Source organism: Corythoichthys intestinalis, chromosome 4 (genome assembly GCF_030265065.1).
Source record: "Corythoichthys intestinalis isolate RoL2023-P3 chromosome 4, ASM3026506v1, whole genome shotgun sequence".
In the NCBI taxonomy this organism is placed as follows: domain Eukaryota; kingdom Metazoa; phylum Chordata; class Actinopteri; order Syngnathiformes; family Syngnathidae; genus Corythoichthys; species Corythoichthys intestinalis.
The window spans coordinates 37,318,175-37,341,224 of NC_080398.1; the positions used below are offsets into that span (position 1 = coordinate 37,318,175).

Sequence of the window (23,050 nt, forward strand, 5' to 3'; positions counted from 1 at the left end):
GCTGCAGTAAGTTTGTTTTTTTTTTTTTTGCTTCTTCCTCTACGCACCTGACATCAGCGCGTTGTCCCGCATTAAAAGTAGTCGAGCAAAACGTGATGCTTAGAGCTGTCAAAATAAACGATTACTCGAGGTGAATAAAACTACTTCGATCAGTTTTTAAACTCGAGTTAATCGAGCTGCTCGAGTATTCGTTACAGCTCTACTTTGAACCAATTGGCTTCAAAGCTTCATTGCTTCAAGAACCTTCATTTGGCCATCACTGCTCCGGTGCTCCCTTTGGGGGAGAAAGTCAACCTCTACTTCCACCTGCTGTCAACACAGTTTTCGTCCAACATGCCCCCTCGCATACATTGCAACCCTACAGATGTAAATGACAATCAAAATTCATGTTCTGTGCTAATTATTTCTTCAGTTACTGTTCCAGTTGTTTCATTATTGCTAGTTATGGTATCTGGTAACACTTTATTTGACAATGGTGCTATAAGACTGTTATAAGACCATCATTATTATGACATGACACTGCCATGAGCATTAATGAATGCTTATGACATGTCATTTAGTGTCATCCAGCAAATTATCTCACTTTTGAATGGATGTAAAATATCCATGCAGGGCATAAATGGAGTTAGTGACATAATTTGCCGCATGACACTTAAAGACATCTGTCATTTGCATTCATTAATGCCCATGATAGTGTCATGTCATAATTATGACGGTCTTATGGCAGTCTAATGATGCCGCTGTCATTAAAGTGTTGACTATTTTTCCAAATACGTCAACAAATAAGCCGCACTGGACTATAAGCCGCAGCATTCAAAATGAGGGGAAAAAGTAGCGGCTTGTAGTCTGAAAATTACGGTAGTCTAAAAATCATGAAATTTTAGGTGTATCAAATGTGATACGTTTGCAGGGGTGAAACTGGTTAGAATTTCTTGCCGGAACTCCCTGGCGTGAAGGTCACCACGGAGCCAGAAATTTTATTTATTATTTTCTTTATGGGGGGTGGGGTGGGGGTCAAAACTACTGAAATGCAAAGAAAACTGTTTTGGTCAGTTATTTCTATAACACATACAAAACCTGATTTTCATTCAGAATTGTATTTTTTCAACGATTTGCAAAATAAAAGTTAACAAAAACAGCTATAAGCCCAACCTCCATCTCCTAATTTTTATTTTCCCCTCATTTCCTCACATACTAAATGCCAAATCTCAATTTTAACTACTTAAGAACATAGGCTGTATATTAAAACTGAAGATAATGTAAACATTTTTTGTGTGTTTTTTAATGATAAAGATATAAGTAACATACATTCAGAAAACTAAGTACAAATGACATATTATGCAGAGTGAAATTGAATATATTTTGAAGATTGCGCAAACATTGACCTTTTTAAATCATAAGGAAAAGTAAGTAATAAGTAGCCTAACATAAATGAACAAATATAAGTCCAAAGTGCTAAGATGTTCTGAACCTCCCCATCAGAGCAAAAAAAACCCTAAATATTAGGGTTGTTCCGATCATGTTTTTTTGCTCCCGATCCGTTTCATGGAAAATTGGTACCACTTTCCTGCTACAGGTTATAGCATTTAGCAGCTGATATAGTATGTATTGCAAATCAAAGCTTCTCATAAATGGGCAAATTTGGGATTACCAAAAATAACCCTTTAAAAGTTTTTTTCTGTATGTTTACAATTCATCTGCTTACAAAAGCATGCTCAAACACTACTATAGGAGGGAAATTCGAAAGTGAAACTTTCTGAGGTGAAAGTTCATTTTTCAACGCTTTAGAAACTATCAGAGATAAAATACACAGTCATTCCAGAAGGCTTTGTATATCTTTTTGACCCTCACATGACTACGCACTCCACCCTTATGTTGGATTGGATGAACATTTTCAAGTAGGGTTGTTCCGATCATGTTTTTTTGCTCCCGATCCGATCCCGATCATTTTAGTTTGAGTATCTGCCGATCCCGATATTTCCCGATCCGATTGCTTTTTTTTGCTCCCGATTCAATTCCAATCATTCTCGATAATTTTTCCCGATCATATATATTTTGGCAATGCGTTAAGAAAAAAATGAATAAAACTCGGACGAATATATACATTCAACATACAGTACCTAAGTACTGTATTTGTTTATTATGACAAATCCTCAAGATGGCATTTACATTATTAAAATTCTGTCTGTGAGAGGGATCCACGGATAGAAAGACTTGTGACTTTGTATATTGTGACTAAATATTGCCATCTAGTGTATTTGTTGAGCTTTCAGTAAATGATACTGCAGCCATTCAACCCAAATGCATGATGGGAAGTGGACCCATGACTGTGCGTAGTGCTACCAATGGATATCTTCTCTGCATTGGGAAACAACATAAGGTGTTAAGAAAATAATCAATTCTTCTCCACATTGCTTCCCATGATATTTCTAATCGTAGGGAGAGGGATTGGAAGGCTTTAGCCAATTAAAAAAAGGCTCCAAAGGCTGCCAAAATACACTCTGCTCATTTTACACTGCATTTTGTCTCTCTATATAGGTAAAATGGCGCCATTACAGATTGAGTGCGACAATGCGTGAGTGGGTCGTACAGTGCATGCATTAATTGTGATAAATATTTTAACGAGATACATTTTTTAAAAAATTAATTACCGCCGTTATCGGGATAAATTTGATAACCCTACCTTAAACCTAAACTAAAGACTCTGGATGAGTGTAACATATTATGTTTGTAACGTTAAATACAATTAAAAAATGATTTAATTAAAAAAATATATATATATTTAAAAAAGGCATGGCCGATATTTTTTTGCCAATTCCGATCGATCGGCATCATCTCTACTAAATATGATAAATAAGCCACCTTAACTCTTTCTTGCTGTTAATGATTTTATCCATTTTCTGTTGCATTACCCTTTTTTTTTTTCTTTTTTGGGCTGTTTCAGAAAATATACACATTTGAACCAATCAGAGCTAACTATCTCTGGTGATCACATGTCAATATGTCAGCCAATTGAACAGATAAATGAGCTCAGTCGTTTTGCTTGCTGCGTGCATTCGCACATTGACGTGACTCGTCATTGTCAGACTCGGATAACTGCAGCAGCTGGGTAAACCTCCATGCCGTCTGTGGAATAAAATAAATAATAAATATTGGTGGAAACGGATGACGCTACACAAGCACTTTATTATTTATTTATTTGATTTATTTATTTATTTAATTAATAGGGACAGTGCACATTGATGAACATCTAAAAAGATGTAAATATGCCAGATTGTAGCAAGATAAGCTAATTTACATCTGTAGTCCCTAAACAGGTGACACAAAGATACAAAAAGAAAAGAAACAACAAACGATTACAATAAAACAACACAATACAATACAATACAGTATTGCAAGACTGATTTGCTTTCAACCACTGCTTGAGCTGAGTTTTGAAAGTTTGTATTGTGGGACATTGCCTGATGGCGAGTGGTAAACTGTTCCAGATTTTACTGGCCTTTACAGAGAGAGAATTGTGACCGTTTTTCTGATTGGAACCTCACAGTCCCCTCGAGAGGAGGCCCTGGTCCCGAGACCTCTGTGAGCCCTTTTTTTTTTTTTTTTAGAAAGTCCGACATGGGAGGTGGGGCAAATCCATGTAACACCTTGTACATTAGACAGGCAGTTTTAAAAAAAATTAAATTCTCAAGGCTCAATAAGCAGTACTTTTTTAAAATGTTACACACATGGAATGACATTGGTTTTCTGGCAAAAACCTTTAACGATTTCTTGTAGAGTGATTCTATGTTACTGCATGTATTTACACCTGCCAGTTGCCAACAAGTAATGCAGTATTCAATGTGTGATAAAATCATTGAGTGTAGAAACATTCTAGCAGCCCCAAGTGTTATAAAAGATCTTATTTGTTTAAAATTATTCAAGTTGAATTTTAGTGTTACAAATTCGTTTCATATGGCTTTTAAAAGAGAGTGTGGAATCAAGTGTAACTCCAAGGTACTTGAATTCGGAGACAATTTGTTGTTCCTGTCCTCCCAAAAATACGCCTGAATGTTTGATGTCCAAAGGTTTCTTTGTAAACATCATACAAACAGTTTTACTTGTGTTTAGTAGAAGGCAAGATTTGTTGAGCCAATCATTTACAGGAATCATAGCCGATGTGAGAGCAGAAGCTGCATCTTGACTATTTTTTGCACTGGTGAAGATGACGGCGTCATCAGCATACATTTGAGATTCAACATTTACACATGAATTTGGCAGGTCATTAATATACAGAGAAAATAACGGGGCCAAGAACTGACCCCTGAGGCAGGCCAAAAGGGACATCCCGAAATGCTGACCTGACACCCCAAATGGAGACACACTGTCTACTGAATTCTAAATAAGATTTTATCCATTGAATTGTGTCCAATGAAAAATTATGCTTGTTGTTAACACTTGTGTATGTAAATCTGATGTTGGTAGATTGTTTTCTTCTTGGAGATGAAATGCATGACCGGCAGCTTTGTTTTTGTTTTGTTTTTTTTGTTTTTTTTTTGCATAGCGTTTTGACAGTTGCCGTCATATTTTCGGAATCATAGCACCATATACCGGAACAGCGTTCAGACCCTGAATCTTATACCGGAACTGCGTTTTGACCCTGAATCTTATACCGGAACTGCGTTCCTGACCGTTCCCGCCCACTTTCACCACTGTACGTTTGGCAATAAAGGGTTAAGCGTGTGAAACCACTCATACTAATTCACCTCTAGCTGAACTTTTACCACTAATCTGCATTATTCACATTTTGATATGAGCCCACTTTGAAAATTTCTACGCAAGGACATTTTTGAACCCATTGCCATATAGTTTGTTGTTTCTTAACACATTCCCTCTTTATAGTAGCTCAAGCGCACAGTCCCATTTGATGGAATTAGCCCCGTGGCTTATGCGGTCAGCGTGCAGGGAGTCTGTGCGGGACATTAACGGAGGATTAACTCAGCGATGCCAGCGTATTTATGCATTGAAGCGACCAACAAACCAGTTGGGCAGTAAACAGCACATTTCAGGCAAGAATGTGTAATAAGAGGAGAAAAATGATTCCCAGCACAGTCGTGTTTAAATGAACATACATACTCACAATCTGTACATACCGTAAACTCAATGAGCTTTTATTCATGATCCTCACTAAATGATATGTAACATTTTGAAGAGCACTGATTGCCAAGGCACCCAAGAGACATGTAAGTTGTTTGCATTAACGCCGAGCAGAACGGGCCCTCTTAACATACCGCAGATGTCTCATTAAATTTGCATCCAATTACGGCGGCATTACTTCAATTGATCCTTTTCATCACAGTAGATAATACTCGTTGATTGCAGACGATTCCGGCGCATGCAAATTCTTGGTTGCAATCTTAATGGTAAGCAATTAAGTGCCCTCGCTTGTGGGTTGATTCCGCTCCGCGCAAAAATGCGAGCGAGTTCTGCTTTAATCGAACAGCGGCAGTCAAAAGGAGGTTAAGGGCATCAAACGCCGCAGTGTAAAGTCAATGAGGAATTTGGGTTTTGTGCTGCACCTGGAGAACGTTGAATTGCAGTTATGTTCTCTTTGACCAACAAAAGAAAAAAAATTAGCTCTTTCGGCGCCAACGGCAGCCATTGAGTTTTTTGTAAGCATAATTGTAGTATAATACAAACCCCAACCATGACTAGATCTTTATTCATAAATCTTTAAAAATCATAATTTGAAACTACAGCCTCATCTCGAAACCCAAATATATGCACGAAAACTAGTTTTAAATCTCAATTGAAAACCCTAATCGGAAAACGTTATTTGAAGCACTTAGGCAAATCTAAAAGCAAGCTTGACAATCTCAAAGCTTACCTTTGGTTTGAAACAAACTTTGACTTGAATTCTTAATTTGAAATCTCACATTTTTTTCTGAAGCGTTAACCTTAGGAAACCCCTATTTTGAGATCCTTTCACTACTTACCCTAATTTGAAACTCTAATCTTATCTTGTAACCCGAAAAACCCTGTAGCTCTAGTTTAAAGTGCGTACGACAGGATAAAAAAAGGTCTTAAATAGGCTTATTATGTGAATTAGAATCATATTTTGAGACGATTCGACTATATACAACAATTTAGCAAAGCGCAGATGACGAGAAATTCGTCTTTTAATCTGCCGGTTAGCCACGCCTACCATTATAGGGCTCCAGCGTCCCCAAAAGGTGGATGACGTCAGCAGGGTCACAATTTCATCTGATTTAGTATGCAGCCCATTGAGGGGGAATTATACACAACGAGGAAAACGCGACGAAGAGAGCCGCAAAATGTCATTGTTTCAGTCTCTCTACGCCATTATTTTTACAGGATATTCGTTTTATCCAAGTATTTTTTCCCCAATAGCTAAATAAATGGCATGGTCATGACAAGTAACAGTCTTGTGCTAAATGGAATATGAAATAATAAAAATGCATTTATTCAGGACGTCATGGCAAAATTACTCCATAATGGTCAAAACTGTCGACTTCACCTTTACTGTCGCACCTCCCGTACGATATTTTATGCCACCTAAATCGGACTTGTGTCATTTCCCTTCCCCGGCTTCGGAGAATGTAAACAAACCAAGAGGCGTGACAGCTAGCCGACATGCTAACCCGAACTGAGTGATGTTTCAAAGTGTTTGAAGCGGAAAATCACACATAACTAGCCCGGATCATTTCACATGACGACTGGGTTGTCGATGGTCTTTGCCGATCGGCAAACCGCCTGGCGAAGAGCAATTTACAGCTTGTTCCCCTGTTACAACGGACAGGAGAGCTCGCCAGGGAAGCAGCTGGACAATGACCGCCGAACAAATCGGCCGACGTCGGAGGAGCGTGTAGCTGCCAAATGGTCAACACGAATATAGCAAAATAATGCTTTACTACACGGCGAAATCGTAAACAGCCAGAGAGAGTCATAGGCGAGCGGCTGCAGTGGTTGTGCAGCTAACATGTGCAGCTAATCCGTATAAGGAGAGCTTTTTACATGCCCGTCCATGATCAAACGTAAGTAGTCCTTTAGTTAAAGAAAGTATGTAGTGTTTACTTTGTAATCGCTGTATTCACGGCTATTTTTTACTCAAAGTTGCCATTTCTGATCGGTCGGAAAATTTGACAGAACACCGAGCACATGAATTGTTATTCAACTGTGCAAGTTCTCCTACTTGGAAAGATTAGAGAGGCCTGTAATTGTCAACATGGGTAAACCTCAACCATGAGAGACAGAATGTGGGAAAAAAAAAAAAAAATCACATTGTTTGATTTTTAAAGAATTTATTTCCAAATTACAGTGGAAAATAAGTATTTGGTCACCTACAAACAAGCAAGATTTCTGGTTGTCAGAGGTCTAACTTCTTCTAAAGAGGTCTAACGTGGCTCCACTCGTTACCTGTATTAGTGGCACCTGTTTTAACTAATTATCGGTATAAAAGACACCTGTCCACAACCTCAGTCAGTCACACTCCAAACTCCACTATGGCCAAGACCAAAGAGCTGTCCAAGGACACCAGAGACAAAATTGTAGACCTGCACCAGGCTCGGAAGAATGAATCTGCAATAGGTAAAACGCTTGGTGTAAATAAATCAACTGTGGGAGCAATTATTAGAAAATGGAAGACATACAAGACCACTGATAATCTCCCTCGATCTGGGGCTCCATGCAAGATCTCACCCCGTGGCGTCAAAATGATAACAACAACGGTGAGCAAAAATTCCAGAACCACATGTGGGGACCTAGTGAATGACCTACAGAGAGCTGGGACCACAGTAACAAAGGCTACTATCAGTGACACAATGCGCTGCCAGGGACTCAAATCCTGCACTGCCAGACGTGTCCCCCTGCTGAAGCCAGTACACGTCCAGGCCGTCTGCGGTTCGCTAGGGAGCATTTGGATGATCCAGAAGAGGACTAGGAGAATGTGTTATGGTCAGATGAAACCAAAATAGAACTTTTTGGTAGAAACGCAGGTTCTCGTGTTTGGAGGAGAAAGAATACTGAATTGCATCCGAAGAACACCATACCTACTGTGAAGCATGGGGGTGGAAACGTGCTTTGGGGCTGTTTTTCTGCAAAGGGACCAGGACGATTGATCTGTGTAAGGAAAGAATGAATGGGGCCATGTATCGAGAGATTTTGAGTGAAAATCTCCTTCCATCAGCAAGGGCTTTGAAGATGACACGTGGGTCTTTCACACAGCCAGGGCAACAAAGGAGTGGCTTCGCAAGAAGCATTTCAAGGTCCTGGAGTGGCCTAGCCAGTCTCCAGATTTCAACCCCATAGAAAATCTATGGAGGGAGTTGAAAGTCCGTGTTGCCCAACGACAGCCCCAAAACATCACTGCTCTAGAGGAGATCTAATGGAGGAATGGGCAAAAATACCAGCAACTGTGTGTGAAAAGCTTGTGAAGAGTTACAGAAAACGTTTGGCCTCCGTTATTGCCAACAAAGGGTACATGACAAAGTATTAAGATGAACTTTTGGTATTGACCAAATACTTATTTTCCACCCAGATTTGCAAATAAATTATTTAAAAAGCAAACAATGTGATTTTCAGGGGTTTTTTCCACAATCTGTCTCTCATTGTTGCTGTTTACCCATGTTGACAATTACAGTTATCGCAAATATTTTCAATTGGGAGAACTTGCACAATTAGTGGTTGACTAAATACTTATTTGCTCCACTGTACCAAGTGAAGATCCAGACAAGACCAACAAGGACAATCCAGTTGCAACGATTCAACTTTTGCAGACTAACCCAGGCTTGAAAACCTCATTTGAAATCTTATCCCAGAGTGGAAAACCACCGACAGCGTCTCTACGCCTTCAACCCGTTCGATCGGCACTCAGCAACCTTCAAAATCCTCTGCAAAGGCAGGCCGGAGCAGAAATTGGTAGTGAGTGGAAGCTTCTGGCTCTAAATTGACATTGACTTCTCACCTCCCGGCTATCCATCAGCTGAAAGACTACCGCCATTTCCTGCACCCGTGGGTGCATTTGTTAGCACCGGGATGAAAAGGACAGACGAAGCAGTGCGAGTGTGAATGCGGAGGAAAGGATCTCGCTCGACCTACAGTACGTGACGTGTGGTTTTGGAAGTGTTTTTTGGCCTGAAGAGGCTTGTCTTATCCGCTCCTTCTCTTTGTCTCTCGCGGGCGGGAAAACAGAGGGCGAGTCTTCTCTGGCCGACTCTCTCACAGTTGATTAGTAACTCCCGCTCTGGCCCGACCCTCTGGGGATTCTATGCCAGCTCCCCTTATACATCCCCCTTGTCATGCACGCACACTCCCCTGCCGCCGCCCTCACTTAGCTCCCAAACATACCCTCCTGCACACACCCGGCTCCCTGCAGACATACAATTTTAAAGGATTCACACAACCTGACATTTGCGCCGCACCTACGACAATAAGGCCTTGATTAAAAGGCCGAATGGAAACAGAGGAAGCCTTTGTTCTTTTGTCCTCAGCCCAGAGTTAAATAGGACTAAGGAGACGGTTACCTCCGCTCTGAAATTTCAACTGCCGTGCGCCAAGACATCAGAGGTTACGCGCAACATCTGGGAAAAGATAAAGACGGTGCCAACACAGGGGTGGGGAGTGAAAATTGGAGTCGAGGCTGCAGCTCCGTTGAATTTGCGAGTGTTTGAAGGGCGCGTGGAAGTGAAGCCAGGTTTTATCTGGGCTCTGAGGCAACGCGCATAAGGCAGCGCTGCGCGACGTGGCGGGTTTTCAAATTCGGATAAAAAGGTTGGAGGCTAATTAACAGGCTAAATACGGCTTGTTTTTCAAAACTTTCTTTTGTGGTCGTTTGAAAACCTGGTGTTGGCAAGATAAAAATTGTTGCTTTTACTTCTGGAAAATGCAAATTCTTTTTTTATTGACTTATGAATTTAAGATCTTTGTTAAAGATTATTGCCATCATGTGGGTAAGGATTATACAATACCGTAATTTCCTAAATATAAGGCACACCTGTGTATAATGCGCACCCCAAATTTACTTGTAAAATCTAGGGAAAATTAGGCTACGTTCATACTACAGGTCTTAATGCACAAATCCGATTTTTTTGTCATACCTGTTTTTTTGGCGTGCCCGTTCAGACTGCCTTTGTCCATTGAGACCATTCAAGTATTACGCATGCGCACTAATTCGCAGTCCGACACGCGCTGAGCAAGACGACCCGCATGCGTAGAAGCATCAAAACAAATGAACACACATGCTGGCTGTCATCCGTCATTCCAGGGATATCACATTTTTCTTTTTAAAAAGAGGACACAAATAACAGACATAAATAATCCCAGTTTAGGCTTAAATTTAAAATATATGGATCGATAGTATGCACGCACTGTCCGTGCATGTCACACGCACATACGGGCAGTTTGCCCCAACTCTCGGCCGTGTAAGCAATGTTGAAATATTGCTTATATGGAGCAGACAGAAAACCGATCATTCTCAGGCTTATCCTCATCCCCTTTTTATTTTTTTTATGACTGTTGTCAAGTCCGACCCTTCCTAAAAAGCCGTGTTCAAGGTAAGCTCGGCGCTAATGACGCACAGCTGCACCGCTACCGTAGCGTCTCTTTCGCTTTTTGATGACGTAATTGCTGCATGAATTCCGATTTGAGAGACTGGACAGTACAGACCGCCGCGACAGTCTGGAAAAATGTGGCCAAGATCGGATTTGAACCATATACGAAAGTGACCCAGGTCCAGTTCTATGCGACTTGTCACGTCCAGACCGTCAAGTTAATGCCTCACTCGAGTCGGAAAAACACAAAAAATCGGATTCGTGCATTAAGACCTGTAGTATGAACGTAGCCTTAGACTTCCATTCTCTGTGTCAAACAGCTGAACAGGAAAGGTTAAAAAAAAAAAAAAAAAAAAAAAGGTTGGAGGCTAATTAACAGGCTAAATACAGCTTGTTTTTCGAAACATTCTTTTGTGGTCGTTTGTAAAACTTGGTGTTGGGAAGATAAAAATTGTTGCTTTTACTTATGGAAAATGTGATTTTTTTTTATTGAATTATGAATTTAAGATATTTGTAAAAGATTATTACTCGGGTTGTTCCGATCATGTTTTTTGCTGCCGATCCGATCCCGATCGTTTTTGTTTGAGTATCTGCCGATCCCGATATTTCCCGATCTGATTGCTTTTTTTGCTCCCGATTCAATTCCAATCATTCCCGATAATTTTTCCTGATTATATACATTTAGGCAATGCATTAAGAAAAAAATGAATAAAACTCGGATGAATATCTACATTCAACATAGAGTACATAAGTACTGTGTTTGTTTATTATGACAATAAATCCTCAAGATGGCATTTACATTATTAACATTCTTTCTGTGAGAGGGATCCACGGATAGAAAGACTTGTGACTTTGTATATTGTGACTAAATATTGCCATCTCGTGTATTTGTTGAGCTTTCAGTAAATGACACTGTAGCCATGCCCAAATGCATGATAGGAAGCGCAACCATGACTGTGCGTAGTGCTACCAATTGATATATCTTCTCTGTGTTGGGAAATAACATAAGGTGTTAAGAAAAAGATCAATTACTACCTTGCTTCCCCAGATATTTCTAATCATAGGGAGAGGGATTGTAAGGATTTAGCCGATTAAAAAAAGGCTCCAATGGCTGCCAAAATTCACTCTACTCATTTTACGCTGCCTTTTAGCTCTCTATATAGGTAAAACGGCGCCATTACAGATTGAGTGTGACAATGCGTGAGTGGGTCGTGCAGCGCATACATTAACTGTGTCAAGTATTGGAACGTGACACATTATTAAAAAATCTAATTACCACCATTATCGGGATAAATTTGATAACCCTACCTTAAGCCTAAACTAAAGACTCTGGATGAGAGTAACATATGATGTCTGTAACATTAAATACAATTAGAAAACGATTTAATTAAAAACATATATACACATATCAAAAAAAAGGCATGTCCGATATTTTTTTGCCGATTCCGATACTTTGAAAATGACGTGATCGGGCCCGATCGATCGGCACATTTCTAATTATTACCATCATGTGGGTAAGCATTATACAATAGTTGATACTGCATTGTTTTTCCTACAAACGCGAAAGAGACTGAAGCAATAGTGCCTCTACAGGTTGCAGCTAAGTACTGTGCTCTGTTTTTATTATTACCGTATTGGCCCGAATATTAGACGGCCCTGATTATAAGACGACCCCCTCTTTTTCAAGACTCAAGTTTGAAAAAAGACTTTTTGAACACCAAATTTTTATACAGAAAATAATTACAGTACATCTGAAACAAATGATTATAACAATAGATTTGAGAGAAAAAACATGTTATTTTGCCTCATTCAAATCTTAATATCTGAACATTTAAATATGTAAACTAAAGTGCAATCACATTCGTAAATGAATGGCTTCTGGTTTTTGAAATGTAAATAAACCAATCTATTGTGATAAAACAACAAAATTGCAATAACTGCATTAACCATCAAAGTGAAGTCTAACTGTAACTTTAGTCTTGAAACAAATCTGAGTAAGGAAAAACATTGCAATAAAATAAACTGGTTAAACTAAAAAGAATAGCTGAAATCTGTCATGACAGAACATCGCTTCAATGATATCTGGCGCCATCTAGCGTTCTGAATGAAGAGAGTAGCTGAGATCCGTCATGACAGAACATCGATTCATTGACATCTGGCGCCATCTAGCGTTGTGAATTGGTATAATGTCTAGACCGCAAATATAAGACGACCCCCTCTTTTTCAGTCTTATTTCAATGCAAAAAACACCATCTTATATTCGGGCCAATACGGTATATTTTTTGTTTGAAGCAATTTATTTTTTGATTGAATAATAAAGACACAAATGTCCTAGCCAAAATGTGGTCCATACGCAAAACAACATTACTTCAATCCAAAAAAAAAAAAAAAAAAATCAAAGAAAAATAGCTTTCAAATGCATTTTTTTGTTTCAAATTTATTTTTGCATTCAAACACATTTTTTTGATTGAATAATAAAGACACAAATCTACCTCCATATGGATCAGCGCAGCCGATACAATTTTTGACAGGGGTAACTACATTGACACGACACCGGCGTTCGTACCATATTCAATGGATGACGATCTTGGCGAAAAGTATAGCTGTCCTAAGCAGCCTGATTTAGAATTACCCTCAAGAATGATGGGAAGAAAAAAAACCTCATTTGCAACTTATTATTATAAAATTCTTGTAAGTTAATTTTATTGCTTACACTGCGTTTTGGGATCATCAACATGTTGTGCCCCCACTGGCCCAAAAGTCAAACTCCACCTATGATTACATTGTATTTTATTTTATAACTCAGGATTAAAATGTTTCCTACTTAAAACATTTTAAATGTTGTTCTCTTCAACACTCACGACAAAATACAGCAACACCTTAGCATTGCATTAGAACATTTAAGGTGAAAAAAATCTTAACCGTTTCGAATCAGCGTGGTGTGTATTTCACAAGGCATATGCTCGCAGCAGCCGTTTCACCCGTCACTTTACGCTAGGATATGAAAACACCATCTGGTATGCAAGCTAATGGCTAGTGCATGCTAGCCGGAGGCCGGTTAGGGCCCTGCTGTGTCCCGGGATTATTTTAGTGGTCGGTTAGATCCTCTCTATTTGCCCCCGAGCGGCTCGGATTATTGGGTAATCATCATTTCGTGTGAACGAGTCACCTGGGTTTTCACTTAAGTCTCATTAGTTGAAGCTATCGGAAACTTATTGCGGTTTAGATTCATTTAAGGAAGTAAAAACTGACTGATTGTTTGTAGCATCTTACCTTTGGATTGGAGAACAGGCGATTAATGGAAACCAAATTCAACATCTTCAAAATCAATCTGCCGTTTTGTCAAGCTGATGAATAGACAGAAAATGGAATTGGATTGGCGTGCGAATGCCCCGGAGAGATCAGTCATTTGTTTTAGAGAGCCACTTGGACGGGGAGTTATGGCTTACGGTGCGTTCCTAAAAAGCTGGGAGGCTGGTAACGGCTCGTTTTTGAGGAGTGCATTAGTCTTAATGAGTGAACTGTAGTGTAATACAGGGCAGTGATTCTACTGTGAAATCAGGATTCTTTCCGGATTCCTCAAGTTTAATATTTGTAAAATTTAAAACCTACCACACAAAATCCAATGCCTTTTTAAAACACATTATCAAGATTAGGTAATTTTTAAAACACCACGGTAAGCCTCTTAAACACATTTATGGGATTGTAATAGTTGTAGATCTAACTAGGCATGTACTTGTTTTTAGATTTCTCTAGTGCTGCAACAATTAGTTGATTAACTCGAGAAATTTCATTAGAAAAAAATCTTCAAAAGTAAATATTGCTGCTTCGAGTATTCGTTTGATTAGAGTGGCATTGTAATAGTTTAGTTTGAAAGTGTTAGCATTTAGTTTTATTGATTTGGGTGGATATACTGCCCTCGAGTGGCAAAGGTGAATATGCTATAAGTCATTTAACATGGATAAATCCAGCGGCTCCTTGTTAAGACCAACATCAGGTAAATTTTAGTTTGTGCAAACATTTTTTATACAATCATAATTTAGTTAATATGTAAATTTAACCGTGTTTTGTGGGAATATGTGTTCGAACCATTTGTTAAGAGCATAGTAAAATAAAAACGTTAGCACTGCTAGTTTAATACTAATAAACAATGAAATACACATTCACTCGCTTCTAGTGCTGCAACGATTAACCGATTAACTCGAGTAATTCGATTAGAAAAAAGCTTCGAAACAAATTTTGCTGCTTCAAGTATTCGTTTAATTAGAGTGTCATTGTAATAGTTTGGTTTGAAAGTGTTTGCATTTAGTTTTATTGATTTGAGTGGGTATACTGCCCTCGAGTGGCAACAGTGAATATGATATGTCATTTAACATGGCTGAATCCAGCCGCTCCCTGTTAAGACCAACATAAGGTAAGTTTTAGTTTGTGAAATTTTTTTTTATACATTTGTAATTTAGGTAAGATGTAAATTTAACCGTGTTTTGTGGGAATATTTGTTTGAACCATTTGTTAAGAGCATTGTAAATAAAAACGTTAGCACTGCTAGCTTATTGCTAATATTCAATAGAATACACATTCACTCGCTTCTAGTGCTGCAACGATTAACTGATTAACTCGAGTAATTCGATTAGAAAAAAGTTTCGAATCAAGTTTTGCTGCTTCGAGGATTTGTTTGATTACAGTGAAGCTGTAATGGTTTGTTTTGAAAGTGTTGCATTTAGTTTTGCTGATATGGGTGGATACACTGCTCTCTTAAGGCAACAGTGAATATGCCATAACTGAATTCAGCTGCTCCCTGTTGAATGCAAAAATTAAAAATTTGTTTTAAGGTTTGTCTCAAGGTTGCTTAAAAGTTGGTGGGGACAATTTTAGCCTCCTGAAAAGTTCGTAGTGTTATGTCCCTACTGTCCCTATGCAAACCTACGTCCTTGACATAATGTCTGCGTTTGGTGTAAGTACAATGTACAATATATAGTACAACCCTCAGATAAAAAGCCTGAAAAAATAATGAATTAGTTCAAAAGTGCAACTCTTTAGCATTCAGAAACACTAAAAGAAATAAATAAAAAACATTGCGGTGGTCAGTAAATGTTACTTTTATAGAGCAAGTGCAGGGAAATATATATATGGAATCACTCCATTCTGAGGGAAAAAATATGGAATCATGAGAAACAAACAAAGAAATAATCAAAACACATCTCTAGTATTTATTAGCACCATCTCTGGCTTTTATTACAGCTTGCAGTCGCTGCATTGGACAAGGCAATGCCGATTCTTGACTCTTGACACCTTGTCCAATGCAGATTCTTGACTCGACAAGGTGATAATGCTGGAACATTGATTTGGTGCTGTTCAAGTGAGATTTACAAAGATGACTGCCTGAAGAAAACATCCAAATTCCCTCAGTCCTTGATGATATGTGGCTGCATGTCAGGCAAAGGCACTGGGAAGATGGCTGTGCTTAAATCTTCAATAAATGCACAAGTATACATTGAAATTTTAGACAGCTTTCTTATCCCTTCAATTGAAAATATGTTTGTCATTTTCCAAGATAACAAAGCATCATGCCACAGAGCTAAAACTGTTAAAGCATTCCTTGGAGAAAGACTCATCCAGTCATTGTCATGGCCCGCAAATAGCCCAGATCTCAACCCTATAGAAAGCCTGTGGTGGAAATTGATAAAAATGGTCCACAGAAAGGCTCCGACCTGCAAGGATGATCTGGTAACTGCAATCAAAGAGAGTTGGCAACAAATTAATGAAGAAAACTCATCAAGTCCATGCCTCAGAGACTGCAAGCTGTCATAAAGGCCAGAGCAGGTGCTACTAAATATTAGAGATGTGTTTTGATTAGGGTTGTTCCGATCATGTTTTTTTGCTCCCGATCCGATCCCAATCGTTTTGATTATCTGCCGATCCCGATATTTCCCGATCCGATTGCCTTTTTTTTTGCTCCCGATTCAATTCCAATCATTCCCAATAATTTTTCCCGATCATATACATTTTGGCAATGCATTAAGAAAAAAATGAATAAAACTCGGAGGAATATATACATTCAACATACAGTACATAAGTACTGTATTTATTTATTATAACAATAAATCCTCAAGATGGCATTTGCATTATTAACATTCTTTCTGTGAGAGCGATCCACGGATAGAAAGACTTGTAATTCTTAAAGGATAAATGTGACTTTGTATATTGTGACTAAATATTGCCATCTAGTGTATTTGTTGAGCTTTCAGTAAATGATACTGCAGCTATTTAACTGTTCTGCCCAAATGCATGATGGGAAATGCAACCATGACTGTGCGTAGTGGCACCAATTGATATAGCGTTGGGAAATAACATAGGGTGTTAAGAAAAAGATCAACTACTACCTGGCTTCCCCACATTGCTTCCCACGATATTTCTAATTATTGAGAGAGGGATTTTAAGGCTTTAGCCAACTAATAAAAGGCTTCAAAGACTGCCAAAATTCACTCTATTCATTTTACGCTGCCTTTTAGCTCTATATATAGGTAAAACGGCGCCATTATAGATTGAACGCGACAATGCATGAGTGGGTCATGCAGCGCATGCGTTAATTGCGTTAAATATTTTAACATGATTAATTTTTTAAAAAATTATTTACTGCCATTAACGCGATAAATTTGAAAGCCCTCTTGAAGCCAAAACGAAAGACTCTGGATGAGTGTAAGACATTTTGTCTGTAACGTTAAATACAGTTAGAAAACGATTTAATTAAAAAATATATGTATATTAAAAAAAGACATGTTCGATATTTTTTTGCCAAATCCGATACTTTGAAAATGACGTGATCGGATCGATTGGGACATCTTTAGTATTTCTTTGTTTTTCATGGTTCCATATTTTTTTCCTCAGAATGGAGTGAATAGATATATATTTCCCTGCACTTGTTCTATAAAAGCAATATTTACTGACCACAATTTTTTAATCATTTCTTTTAGTGTTTCTGAATGCAAAGAGTTGCACTTTTGAACTAATTCATTATTTTTTTCAAGCTTTTTATCTGAGTTTGTTCTACATGATAAAATTTCTGAGTGAGTCTTCGTCCGAGACTGTTGATTCCATACTTTTTGCTAAGGGTTGTAAACTTAAACAGCATGTAATGCCAGCCATAGTTGTACAATAATGACGTCTAATATGAAACAGCGGCATCATGCTTTTACAACACGGATAAAAACTGCTCGCAGGCCAGGTGTTCCCAAGACAAGACGAGGAAATGAAGTGAACTCTGCATTGAACAAGCGACACTGATGAAGTGCTTTACAGCACGACACTGATAAAGCAAATTGATCCTTCAATAAATCCCGGGGCCTGCCTGAGTGACGGCCCGACGCGACAACAAAGTGATGAACGGCTTTCATCAATAGAGATAAAAATCCACCGTGACATGTCATTAGCGTTCCTCGGCGAACAAGGTGCAAATTAATGGAAATGATCCACCTACGACTATAATGGGCCTCATATTTCCCACTTGCAAAGGTAACCGTGGGGGGGAAGGATACAAACAAATAAAAAGCACAGCATGCAAAAGGACAAACAGAAAGAGCGCTCTTTTTTTCTCTACCCTCTCCGGCAAACAGAATCGGCAGTTCGAGACCAAGCCGCCATCTGGCCTCGACTTAGATCAATGTACTGTAAAAAGCGGCTGAATCAATGGCGACAACTCCACCTTGGATGCCCACCATTACCCATATGGCACTTGGGTGGGGGTGGAGGTGCATTATTTTAGCAGCAACCGTAAAAAGAGCTCCCTCTGCTGTCTCATTCAGGAACATAGCGGAACGTTTAATTGATTGTGATGGGAATTCGGCGAGTTTGGTGCTTAAAAAAATACTTCTATTTCACATTTCTCTATTGTTGCAGGTCAGTCTCATAGACAGTTATAGCCTGGAGCTGACCCTAACCCTATCCAAAACCTCCTAGCGTGCCGCAGTGCAGATCTACAAAACTTTAACTGCAGTAATATCTTTTTGAGTACATTTTGGGGGGCTGTGAGTTCTGCCTATGTCATGTTGTGACAGTATTTTCTCATAAACATACGCGATCGCCTCGCAGTAGTGTCTAAATGCATGACACTAAATAACATTTAGTTTTGAGCTTTTTTGTAACGCACATATTTGACACTGAGCATTCTGCAACCTTCTCACACACACACATACACACGGGCTGACTCGTACTACACTGATGTAATGATGGCAGTCTATAAAAAGCAATCGTGTGACTGTGGCACTTCAAGGTACATTTGTCTCAGCACCTTGACATTGTTCCTTTTTTTCCCTTCATAAAAAAGCAACTCGTCTGTCAAGACTGTTTTTTTTTTGTCTTACTTTTTTACGCCGGAGAAGAAAATAAAAAAGGATTTTGTGAGTTTGAAGGGATGCCAAGAAACGGTAATGTCAGACAAGTGGAAGCTCTCTGCAGAGCTGGCTAGTCAATCATCGTCGATGTGTTTTTGCTGCGTGACAGCGACATGATGCTCACAGTGCTGTGAGCTTTTAAGGTGAAATTGTAGTTTTAATTGGAATGATAGAAAACATTTGAGTTTATTTTGTTAAAAATGCTGGCATTTTTGCACATAGAACTTGACAATTGTAGACTTGTGACTGTATTTTAAATGATATAATCACTCATGTTATGTATTTTAGATGTGATTTTGATTATTTTCTGTTTTCCAAAACTTTTAACCACATTTTGCCCTTTTAAAATCCTGAACCCCTTAAATAAACCCTAGAGACCAATACACACATCATATAGCCCGTTTCGAATACAGACAAAATAGGCATTGTGATTCTTCCACTCGCAGCCGTTTGTCATTTGTGCAAAAATGCTTCCTGGACAAAAACAGTCAAGCGCTATTTCGCACCGTAGGGACCCAGAAGACAAACGGTATTGATCCCGTTGATGATTGTGCGACTCGGTGAGTGATTGCACAGATGCAACAAAAGCTGAGTCGTTTGGATGTTTGATTGACATGGATTTTATTTCCTTCCACACCTAAAACTGACGGGTGAAACTTGTGGGGGGCATTTTGGAGGTCACTCAAATCCTGTTGCTTCAGGCATTTTCTGAACATTCATCTATTCCAGTGATGCGCATCCACTTTTTGTTTTCTTATAAATATTGGGGAATAAAGACTAAAACCCAACTCACCTATTCGGATGACGTGTGGCATCCCGCACGAGTACTGAATCCACAAGAGACACGCAAGCAGCCACGTCCAGTATTCCAAAGTAGTCCCAAACCTCCAAGTGCGTTGCATGCTTGTAAAGTCACCCGATCCACTTTTTATGAAAGTATGGGGAATAAAAATCCGCCCCTAAAAAAGAGCACTTAGGATTTGCGACAAAAGTCTCCTCTCATCCTCGCTGTTGCAGCATCCTCATGTGTTTTTCCTTTTCTTCGGGAGAGGGGGGACAAAAACACTCCGCCAAGTGGTGCGCGTCGTCTGCGTCCAATTGTCACACACAAAAGCGGCAGATGAGCGAAAGTGATGAGCAGGGTCCGGCGCTCCTCAAGGTCTAAGCTGGTGTTCCGCGACGCGCAGGTGCACAACACGCACAAGAGCGCCTCCTCTACGCTTCGTTTTGCGCGCTCGCGGATGGGTGATGCGCGGCCGTGAGGCTGCAGGTGGTCCGGCGGACGTGCACGCGGGTGGGACTAATGCACGCGCAAAGGGCGAGCGGCGCAGATAGAGAGAGAGCATGAGAGAGAGAGAGAGGCGCGGGGAAGTCCACTCAACCGTGGTTGCGCGTCATGGTCGCGTAAAGAGAGAGAGGGGTGCCCGTGTATATATCAGCCTCATTGAAATGAATACAATGCCATTCATGTATACCAGCCAGCGCAAACATTTTATGAAGCAAACAGTGCTGTAATAAGATGAATAAATGCACAATAACATCATAATCATATCATAATTCAAATTCATAAGTGGATTTTAAGGGGGGGGCCCGGCCCCCACTGGTGGCCGAAGAGTGTCATTGCATGAAATTGACTTTCTTTCATATATATATATATATATATATATATATGTTACAATTTTTAATCGAGTTAATTACAGCTTAAAAATTAATTAATCGTAATTAATCGCAATTAAATCGCAATTCAAACCATCTATAAAATATGCCATATTTTTTTGTAAATTATTGTTGGAATGGAAAGACACAAGATGGATATATACATTCAAAATACAGTACATAAGGACTATTTGTTTATTATAACAATAAATCAACAAGATGGCATTAACATTATTAACATTCTGTTAAAGCGATCAATGGATAGAAAGACTTGTAGTTCTTAAAAGATAAATGTTTGTACAAGTTATAGAAATTTTATATTACAACCCCTCTTAATGTTTTCGTTTTATTAACATTTTTAAAAGTTTCAATCAAAAAATAAACTAATAGCTTGACATTGTTGATGTCATTACACCATGCTCACTCCCCAAACCCATAAAATCATTTGGACCCAAGCGCCAGCAGAGGGCGCCAAACAACAAATAACAAGTAACAAGCGGGCATTACACTGCTGTCAATTTAATCTGAGCGACAGCCCTAATATTATATATATATATATATTATATATATATATATAAATAAATAAGTTGTAAAACAATAAAACTGCAACAAAATGAATGAAATGAACAAAAAAAATATGTATATATTTTTATAATGGGTCAAAATTACTTTTCAAACAGATCATGTGACTAACACCTTAGATGGTCTTTTGTCTTGCATAAAAAATTTTTAAAAATTAGGGGAGGGCAATTTTATTTTTCAAATGATTTTTTTCTTTGATTGAAAATACGTTGTTTTTTTTTTTTTTTTTGATTGAAGCAACTTTTTTTGGGATTGAATGATTTTGACACAAATGTCCTTACCATAAATGGCCCAAACACAAAAAGGATTGCTTCAATCAAAGAAAACTTTTTAAATGAAAAATTAAGTGTTCAAATGCAAATTTTTCAATCTCAAATATTTTTTTCTCATTCAAAAACATTTTCTTTGACTGAAAATTCTTTTTTTTGATTGAAGTGATTTTTCTTTTTAAAAATATATTTTGTGAAGCAATTTATTTTTAGATTGAATAATGAAGTCAAAAATGTCCTAGCCAAATGTGGCCCAAACATATATCAACATTACTTCAATCAAAAAACTTGCCTTAATGAAAAAAAAAAAAAAAAACTTGACTCCAATCAAAAAAATAATTCAATCAAGGAAAAATAGCTTTCACATGCATTTTTTTTCCTGCCCCAAAAGTCAAACTCCGCCCATGTTTGAATTATGATTTTATGCTTTAATTCAATGGACATTTTACTGCTTGTTCTGTTGTGCATGTCTGGGCCACCGGGGGGGGGGCGCAGTATAAAACATAGGACTTGACAACAATTTGGGTAAAATTTGTTTTAGTCTTTTTTAAACACTTTTTTATGTGCAGAATTACAAACTGATTTCAGTTTTTCTCGATCACATGATTATCACATGGTTCTCTTAACTCATTCACGCCCAGCCATTTTCAACCCCCTTCGCTCCCGGCCGTTTTACTGGATTTTGACTGATTTTGCAAGGCCCACAGAAAATTCTGTTCTAATGCTAAGATAAACATGCATGGAACCCACCAAAAGAAAGATTAGACTCTCTTCTTTCAGCAGGAAAAAAAAGGTAAATTCATATCTTTTTCCATTATTAAGAAATCGGCATTAGAAAATACCGTATTGGCCCGAATATAAGACTGTTTTTTGCATTGAAATAAGACTGAAAAAGAGGGGGTCGTCTTGTATTCGCGGTCTAAATATTATACCCATTCACGACGCTAGATGGCACCAGATCTCATTGAAGCGATGTTCTGTCGTGACAAATCTCAGCCACTCTCCCCATTCACGACGCTAGATGGCGCCAGATATCATTGAAGCGATGTTCTGTCATGACAGATCTCAGCTACTCTCATGTTTAACCAGTTTGCAATTTTTTATTGCAATGTTTTTCCTTATTCAGATTTGTTTCAAAACTACAGTTACAGTTAAGACTTCACTTGGATGGTTAAAATGCAGTTATTGCAATTTTGTTGTTTTATCACAATAGATTGGTTTATTGACATTTCAAAAACCAGAAGCCCTTCATTTACGAATGTGATTGCACTTTAGTTTACATATTTAAATGTTCAGATATAAAGATGTGAATGAGGCAAAATAACATGCTTTTTGTCTCAAATATATTGTTATAATCATTTGTTTCAGATGTACTGTAATTATTTTCTGTATAAAAATTAATTTGGTGTTCAAAAAGTCTTTTTTTCAAACTTGAGTCTTGAAAAAGAGGGGGTTGTCTTATAATCAGGGCCATCTTATATTCAGGCCAATACGGTAGCTTAGTTTGAGCAATTTTCCAATTTCTGATGAAAAAACAGAGAAATTGAGCTTTTTGTGAAAGCATACATTTCAAACATAACTTTGACTTTAACACAGCTATTTTTGC

General features: G+C 38.4%; 1 protein-coding gene across 1 annotated transcript in view; it reads right to left on the bottom strand.

The window, feature by feature from the left end:
• The window catches only part of grik3 (glutamate ionotropic receptor kainate type subunit 3), a 283,742-nt gene extending 263,523 nt beyond the window's left edge, over positions 1-20,219 (bottom strand). The window contains exon 1 of the mRNA XM_057834915.1: positions 19,731-20,219. Coding sequence (XP_057690898.1) covers positions 19,731-19,839 — 109 coding nt within the window. The 5' untranslated portion in view covers positions 19,840-20,219. The remainder of the gene's footprint in view (positions 1-19,730) is intronic.
• Between the last annotated feature and the right edge of the window lie 2,831 nt (positions 20,220-23,050).